Consider the following 9,614-nt stretch of genomic DNA (forward strand, 5'->3'; position numbering starts at 1 on the left):
AAAACATCCCAAAAATTATAGCAAATTAGATATATTATTAAATCAATCCAGTTAATTCAATAACTGATACGACATATCATTTAATCCATTATACATTCAGTTATCAAGTTGAAGAATGAAAAGATTATGGCGTTATATAAATTTCAGTAAAATTTCAGTTTTATTTCCTCTCGATGTATTTTTCTCTATTTTTAAATTTGTAAGGGATGCATAGGTATCTTGTTTCTCATGGTTCAAGCCGTACGATATCAGACAAATCGAAACGGACTGATATCTGCCGGATGGAAGGGTTAAAGAACAGCCGTGAATACGCGTGCAACGTTACTTTATTTTATTGTACGCGGCTCACGTGCCTCACGGAATAAACATGCAACCCTGTTTATACACGCTCCAACTCATTGTTTTTCTTTCCCTGGGGCGTCCTCGTTAATCCTGTTACCTTTGTATATCCGGATGCATCCGAGATAAAAGCGATATTTCACGTTCTCTATAGCTACCACGTAAATTTCTACTCCCATTTTTCATCTTTGATTTTGTTAATCCACCTTCTTTTCTAGACTGTTTTTTTTAGCGATTACTCTTAACGAATATTGTGCTTAGATTTGATGTTACGCAAAGCTAAAGTGTGCAACATCGTTTACATGAATCGTTCGAGATTTAAGATCGTAATGTATATGTTGATTTTTGGTTTATACCGATGAAATCTATTATTCTAGGTAGTAGAGATGTCGACTTTGACTCGACTGCAATAGAAAGGGAAAAGGTGAAATGAAATTGATTTTATCGCGATAGATAAAGAAGACATGCAGCGAGTTCCAATTTAATAAAGAATATATCACGCGTGGAATGAAGTATTCATTTATATAATTGTTAGGTTTATAATTTCAAGAAAATCTGGAACAGAGTATTTCATTGTAAGATTGTAAATTGTAAGATCAATGCATTTGATAATCTTTTTATTTCTTGGAACTAGATCTAGATAGATTTCGTTAATATGTGGAAATCTTTATGCTTAAGAAAACACTCCATCTTTAGGAACAAGAAAATCCCATAAATTGACATCTATCCGATCGTTATTTCAAAATCTACTGCAATGCAAAGACGTATTACTTGAAATTGATTTTCTTAACTCTTTAAGATTTAATTCTTTCTATGGAAAGCTAGATTTATCATTTTCATTCTCTTAATTTCGTTCTGTTAAAATTATTTCCAAATACTTGTTCCCAAGGCGTAAAATAATTATATTATATATTCCGTATCATAATATCACGAGCAACACCATCGTCTAAAGATCCCAATCTCATTTTTCCTAATTACAGGTCTTCTGCCTAATGGCGGATACATGCACGTCCAGCCTGACAACACTCTACATCCCGAATACGATTAACAAAACGTTCCAAAAAAAGAAAAAAAAATTCAATTCCACAATACTCCAAATCCCAGTGTGTGTCCATGATCATCGTTCCTGTACATCAATCCCTTCGCGATCTTGAGAAAAGAAATTACATGGCAGAACTCACGGTACTTAATCGCTGTTTACTTGCAGGTATTAACTTTGTTATTGTCGACGACACAACAAATATCATTTACGGTGCGGTAAGCACATACTTAACCCGTGTTTCCTCCGTAGAGAAATGAGAAAAAGATAGAAAGAGAATCGAGCGTCTCGCTTTACGGTCCGCGGCCGGAAGTCGAGGACAACGGTCCTTTCGTGCATGCGGAAAAGGATCACGACTCTCTGCTTTTATGTTACATTTAGCTAGAAATGACAAACGTGTGCGTCACGCTGCGTAACGCGGATGTTAAACGTAAATCCGTCTGTATTCTTTTCATTTTATATTTTCCTTTACGAGTCTTGAAATAACCGTGTAATTTATCATCTTATCAGAAGGAATTTTTTATACTCTTTCTCTCTGCTTATCTGTCGTTATAATAAAAAGGTTAATATATTTTGTTTTATGAAATGTTTTTGATACGAGTAATTTGTTTTTGATACAGCAGAGTAAATATTAGACAGCGATTAAACGTAATCAATTTCGCTGAATAAATGGCGCACAAGATTATTTAGATAGGAGAAGAGTAATCAATTAGTTTTATAAAACGTTTTTTTGATACAGTGAGGCTAAGATGAAGTAACAATTAAATTTAACCAATCTTACTGAATGATTTAGAAGATTATATATATACGAGAAATCTTCTTCAAGTATAATCATATAGTTTGGAGTTCTCTATATAATTAGAATATTATATATATAAAAGAATAGTAACATTAGAACTCCAAACTACATGATATGACTTGAAGAGAAATCTTCTTCTTCAAGTGGTATCATCTATTCCGAAACGCTCTATTTGATTAATGTACGACTGACCGAAATAACTTATCGATTTGAAAAGAATCAAGACGTAGTTTTGGCATGTGGATATTGGGAGAGTTCGAATAACAAAAGTATCGCTTCTCTGTTACAGATCAGAGGCAAAAAAGTAAAGGTGGCGGGAGTAGTTGCTGCTCAGCTTCCTGTTGCATACTTTAAAGAAAACGTTGGCTGCCCTGGATATATTTTGAGGTCGTTCCGTGTGAGAGCCAGCTCCCACGTTCTTCTAGCTGAGCCATGGTTTCTAAGGTTTCGATGCTGATGTATCACTGTTAGTGGCTGAGCCTCGTGAGCAGTGTAGCAAAACGAAGTTGTCGCACCCCTGTTGCTAACTCATCTAAATTACAAGCGAAAGAAAAAGAGAGAAAAAAGAAAGAATCTACATTGGTTTGCCCGCACGCTAGAACGATGAAAGAGAAAGCATCGTTCATCGTCCCAGGTGAACAAATTCTTTCGTCGTCGTTAACATAGAAAAAAAAACATAAAAAGGAAAAAAGAAGGAAACAAAAATTATAGCGAGAATGTCTTGAAGGGCAAGATCCATATGTTCGTAACGTCACGCTAATTGGAGGAAATTTAAACGTGACCAATGCCAAACGATATGACCTACATAAAAGCTACATCCTATTTTGTTCGCTAGTAACCATGTACTCTTGACCGGTGTGTTTACACTGAAAATCTATTTATAATCCATCTCGCGACAGAAGATCGGCAAACACGTTTTTAGGGATATCGATGACCCAGTTCGACTATGGACATTGGAACGCGTGACGGTGAGAAGCCGTTCAACCCTCCATGATCGAGAAAATCAAGAGGAAGTTACGCTACTTGTGGGGCATCGACGATTGATTCGGCTCTCGAAGCCTATTAATTACACGTGTAAAATGGGGCAAAAAGATGATTCCATAAAAATAAATGTTTCGTTGGGTAAGAGATTAGAACACGGTAGAGCCTTTCGAAAAGAATGGAGGACGATGGTACGCGTTCTTGAACGGCGCTACACGATGCTTAGAAACTCAACCACTATCCGATTATACTGCAGCGTTAAATAGTAATTATTATTGTAGACGGGATTCGTGTGTGTATGTGTGTGTGTGTGTTGCGTACGAATGAGTGTGTTACGTTTGAAAGATCGACGGAAAGTGAGAGTGACTGGAAAAGAACGAAAGAGAGAGAGAGAGAGAGAGAAAGAAATTTATGTTGTGATATGCAGGTAGTGAATATAATTATATATTATACATACTATTATTAAAATTATATATTATATATATATATATGAAATTATATATATAAATATATAATGGTATGAGACATGTTGACAAGCAGTTAAACTCTCATACACGGGATAGACTTTATTATCATGAATTTAAAGTAATATTATGACGCCACTTCGAGAGTTTAGTATTCTGGAATAAGATTACAGAGGGAAATGAACATTGGATCTCTAATGGTAGTTATGATTAAATAAACACTCAAATATATTTCCTGTTAGCTCCTTCTTCTCCATTCCTGTTCCCTCCACTGTTTCCTTCGCCCCCGTAAAACCTCTGTTCCTCCCTTTATCCTTATCCCTCAGCCCGTTTCGATTCATCTCAACCCTCTCCCTCGTCACTTTATTCTGTTTCCACCCGTCCATTTCCTCTCTTTTCCTTTTTTTTTTTTTTTTTGTTATATCGATCGGGCCTAGAAACGTCATTCATAGACCCAAACGATCAATTCATGTTATAGGTGAGAGTATACCCAATATCGCGAGTATTGATTATAGTTAGGTCCAACCAAACCATTTTACGATAAGTTGTAGCCTACTCTGTACTCAACTATACTACTGTATAATGTACTATGACTCTTACCAATGCATAATACGTGTATATATAATGTTCTTATGTAGTGAAATTCATCGTGAGGCGAAACGATGCCGGATGTTTATTTAATTTATTAACGTATGGAACGTCGACGGACAATGCGTTTCTTTACACATTCGAGATCGTCGGTATCTGCTTGACTCATAAACCTGTGTACCATAGAAATTCAACTTGGCGCATGTGTTTCTTAATTCATTATAGTCATCTTTTCTGAAAAGTATAATAATTCTAAGGATGAAAAATTACGAACGAAATTGTTGTTAGTTCGAAATGTCCTTTACGATTTGCTTATCGCGTTTTATGAAATTTAAAGAAAGATTTTTATCGCGTTGTTGACTGGTGACATTGAAAAATTAAAAATCGGATATATAGCAATCTCAAAAGGAGATTTAAAAAAAGAAATGATATAAAAATATCGTTATCGTACACAGTTCCTTTCTTATTCGGCTTATTCTTACATATTCTTCAAGTATGTAGGTACATAGTTCTTAATCGATCGAAACACGCGCATTTTTCCTTGTATAAGAAAATAATACGCCCGTTTAAATAATTGGTACGTTGAGTGCATGCAGATACGATTATAGGTTTATGGGGATGGCTAGCACTATGATTTAGCATTTTAATGTCTGATTTCGCGATCGACTTATCATCAATCAATGTGCCGCCGTTTTCGTTTTTGTTCATATTTCCTTTCCGATTCCTTTTCTCGTCTTTTCTTTTCCTTTTTCGGTTTAAGTACTGTTAAGACATAGATTATCCGTATGAATGATGTTTATAAAATTAACAAATTATTTAGCGAGTAAGTTTGAAAAGTTGCGAATAAACACATCACACGTACACGTACACACTCATGAATATGGACTATACAGAAGTAAAACACGATGCCGATGATACACGATCTTTTCAACTTTAATCAACGAGATCGATCACAGAACACGAATAATAATTGTACTGGTGAAATTCTGGCAAAGGCGAAACCGATTTCCATTTATTTCGACATCACGAGGTAAAACGACACGTGTATAGAACACAGGAAAACAAAAAAGCAAAGAAAGAAAGAGAGATGTTGCTCTGTAATAAGCTTGTTGTATAGTTCCTTTGACGTTACAATATTACTTTAAAGTCTCGCTGAAGAAGAAACGAAGCGTGTTTGTTCGAAACACAAGATGAAAAAAAGATAACAAAGAAACAAACAGAATGGAGCTCTGTCGTCGAAGTTAATAAGAGTAGGACAACTTTCCTTCTGCTAGGTGAATCGTTCGAAATTTTACCTCGTCTATCGTAAGAGCTATTTTGAGCGTTGTGACACGATATGAAAATCGAGCGCGCGATATATTCTTTGTATAAAAAAAAAAAAAAAAGAAAGGTGTTCCGACTAAAAAGAACATTCGACGACGAACGAAAACCCAGCTTTTACCATCTTCCCCCCTAAAAAAAAGAAAAAGAACAAAAACGTGTTTACAAGATAGTTAATCACCATCGTCGCGGAAACCACCAAAAATCACTCCGTCTCTTTCTCTCTGTGTCTAAATATCGATGTCCGTTGTTCTTGTTTTACGTTCGTCGTACTTTACGAAGATGATCTCACACCGAATGCAAGGCGAATGAGAGAGAGAAGAAAAGAGAGAGAGAGAGAGAGAAAAGGAAATACACGTATCGCACCCACCACGAGAACCGTATCGAGTCGAAAAAAAAAAAGGAAAATGGAAATGAAATTATGAACGCCATGGAACTTCCGAGAGATCACGAGGAGGGGAATTAATTGAAAAAACAAAAACGAAAAAAAACAAAGAAACTGTAATAGTGTATTATATATAAAACTATACGCCTGACTCTATTTGCTGTTTAAACGAGAAAGATGATAAATGAAAATAAAATGGTATTCTTAAATACAAAAAAAAAGTAATAATTATAATATTAATAATAATAATATTAATAATAATAATAATAATAATAATGAATAATTAATAATAATAATAAACAGTCTACGAGGAATATAACTTACACACACTTACATCATATCAAAATTTCTAGCGGTTAAGAATCAAATCATAGATTTATTTCTACACATAAACGCGTCTTTTCCGATCGAAATGCGAGCGCATAATACCATTGTACAACCAACGTACAAAAAGAAAAGGAAAGAAAACACATTTTTGATTCTTCGTTAACGAGCATCACGTGCATCATAACCGAGCAAAATTATTAACCAGTTGGCACCAACGCGAATCGTACGAAACTCGGGGATCGTTCGCGATCCTCGACCTGTCGTTTTCTCGCGTAAAATGAGTTGATTACAGGTTTTCATCGCGTATAACGTGAAAAACGAGGCTAGAGACCGGGCTGGAAAATTGTTGTTATAATCGTATAGAATCGAGCAATGCGTGAACACAGCGAGACCGAATGTGATTTTACTCGAGATGTTCGATAATCTCTGATGCGTTGGTTTCTTTCGTTGTGTTCAAGCATACGCGCGAGCGTGCCGCGAAGAAGAAGAAGAAGAAGAAGAAGCGGAAGAAGAAAGCTAGTTTGACGGAGAAGAACGGAATTTGATAAACCGTTGCGAGACCGCCAGGAAGATCTTTCATTTGCGAATCGAAAACCGTAATCAATTCAGTTTACCACGAATTTCGATCAGACGTTGCATACATTGGGATTTCTCGTCTCTCAGATAGAGCATTGTTATCGCTAGTCAGACAAATTTTATCGACCGCGGGAGCATATTGGCGGATCAACGAAACGATGATAATATATTAAACGCCGTAATATTCCAGATATTGTAAAGAACGTTATAATTTTATCGCTGTTCCGGCAAACTTAAAATAGAGCGTTGTAAAATGCATCGATTAAACGACAAAATCAAAATAACATAACGATCGTCATATACGCGGCAAACAAACGGGAGTTTTACCTGAGACGAAGTAAAAAAAAAAGGGGCGGAACAATGATCGTAACGAATATTAAGCTTCGTTCGTAAGCAAACATTCCAAAAAAATTGAGAAAAAAAGAAATCGAGTCCCATCTTCGTGTTTAAAAAACGAGAGCCCCCTGCCCCACCCCCTCTTATAACCCCCTGTTTTAATGAATTGTCCCACTTAAGCCGTGTTAAAGAAGAGAAATCGTATTAGAGATTCCGTGTTATTCGATGTTGAAAAGTAATCGTAGCACTTTACGATGTGATCGTAATCAATGGAACGGTTGTAATTAATGGCTGAAAATAATAATTTAAACGCAGGTGAAACACAGGTGCGTGAATTCTTCCTCGCACGCCGTGTACACACGATCTTTATCGACGTCGAGATTCACGATTTAACGACAAAGATAAAAAAGCGAAAAAAAAGAAGAAGAAGAAGAAGAAGAAGAGAATAACGAAATGTACAAAGCAAACTATATAATTTTATACGGAAATCGGGATGTAATGATTTTACTTGAGATCCGTGAAACATTAAAAAAAGAATAATAAATTTCGTGCGCGACACCGAAATTCTACTTTAGAACCAAACGACGTATTGTTGTATAAAATTATTCTCTGACGACCTCTAAACTCTCTTCAAGTGACAAATAATCCTAATTCTTCGTTGCTTTGACGTTTCACAGTTTGAAGACAGTATTTTTCTAGGCAAATCGTTTGTATTCACGCGACACACATAGACACACACACACACACACACACACAACACACATACACACAGACATACGAATGCGCGAATTCGTGAAAATCGATTTCGAAGGAAAAAGAAAGGAATGCATCCAGGCGATTTCATTAAATATATATATTTTTGTTTCGTTCCATATATTCGCTGAAATTGATCATCGATTCTTTCGTTTCGTTTGTTTTTTCTGAAAAACGTCTCGTTTCTTTCTTTTCTTTTCTTTTTTTTTTTCTTTTTTTCTCTGTGTATCTAGAAACTGCGTGAAATTTCAAAAAACGATTGAAAGTTAAGAAGAAGTCTACTTCACAGAATGTGAGAATGTTTAATTTGCTCTCGGAGGGAAAACAGTTTCGAGCTAAAAATGTCTTTTAATCCTTTGACAAGAAGGAGATGTATAAAAGGTTTTCAACTGGCCGTCCTACATAGAATATGGCGAATGTTAAATATATTATTTGAAAGCTATCCTACGAATTGCCATAACTTATTGATGCGTGTAAATTGTAAACAAAGGATCCAACATTAACTAACGTTAAAGGTGTAAACAAAATGTAACACGCAATAATTTTTGTAGACCTTACGTTAATAAAACCGATGTTAATGAATTCTTCCATAAATTCCTATTGATTCGAATATGTAAAATAATTTCGATGATGGAAGTGGTAAATCTAATTAAAATAAAGAGGAAAGGGAAAGAAACACTAAACTTGTACTGACGATTAATTTACAATATCTGCGTGTTAATTTTACGACAATGTAATAGAAAAGGGGGGGAAAAAAAAGAACGTTAAGAACGAACAATAGTAAAATGACACACTCGTTTAATGTCTCATACATCCCTATTCTGTTCATGTACTTGCTGTACGAAGTTTCATTTTTTGCCAAGTGTCTCTATGTAATTGTATCATTTTAAACGCAGTCAAGTATCTTATCATACATGTAACATAGAATAAGGAGTATATCATGCCATAAAAGTGACAATGGTAAACGTTTCTAAACGAGAAATCATATAGTGATAACAACCATATTCATTCACCACAAGGATATCTCATATAACTGTGTACATGACATTCATTTCGTATTCTAACGCGTTGCTATTAAATTAACTAGCATTTCAAGTTCCATTCTGCTTTCTGATTTATAATGTTAATTTGAGGAAAAGAAAATTTTGAAACTATTGATATAATTAATTCTACCATAGAATAGATGTTACCTATTTTACCGCTACTTTTAGGTAACTAATTACATGTAAATAGTGTGACGAACAATTAAATTGAATGACAATGGATCTTAGACTTTTTTCAACGGATTTCGTGAACAGATACATATAATTTTGTTATCTGTTGCGCAAAGGAGAACAACCAATTTCTTACAATAGGGCACAGCATAATATATTGCAGCGTGGCTGGATATTTCTATACAGTAAAGTAATTTCTACGATATAGACTTGGTGTGCACTGTGAAGAACCGTCTTGTAATTGTTGATAATTTTTAATGAGAGTGGATGATAAGGTATATCCACATACTGTGCCGTCTTGTAACGAACTTGTCGATATAATATCAAATTTTTGAAAACTTATTGTTAAGCTTGCGTTACACACCTCATTTGTAAATATTAGATCATATTTTTGTCTGTAGCATAATGAGGATTTTAACTGCAATTTATTTAGTTCATAGTATAAGATAATAAAGCTGGAAAATATAATGGGACAAAAAGAGCGTTATCATTT

The 9,614-nt window shown here is 35.0% G+C and overlaps 1 protein-coding gene across 1 annotated transcript in view; it reads left to right on the forward strand.

The window, feature by feature from the left end:
* LOC122568477 (ubiquitin-like protein 3) overlaps positions 1–8,590 on the forward strand; it is a 113,162-nt gene extending 104,572 nt beyond the window's left edge. Inside the window, exon 4 of the mRNA XM_043728233.1 lies at positions 2,467–8,590. Coding sequence (XP_043584168.1) covers positions 2,467–2,531 — 65 coding nt within the window. The 3' untranslated portion in view covers positions 2,532–8,590. The remainder of the gene's footprint in view (positions 1–2,466) is intronic.
* The last annotated feature ends 1,024 nt before the right edge of the window (positions 8,591–9,614 follow it).

The sequence above is a fragment of the Bombus pyrosoma genome, linkage group LG6 (genome assembly GCF_014825855.1).
Source record: "Bombus pyrosoma isolate SC7728 linkage group LG6, ASM1482585v1, whole genome shotgun sequence".
In the NCBI taxonomy this organism is placed as follows: domain Eukaryota; kingdom Metazoa; phylum Arthropoda; class Insecta; order Hymenoptera; family Apidae; genus Bombus; species Bombus pyrosoma.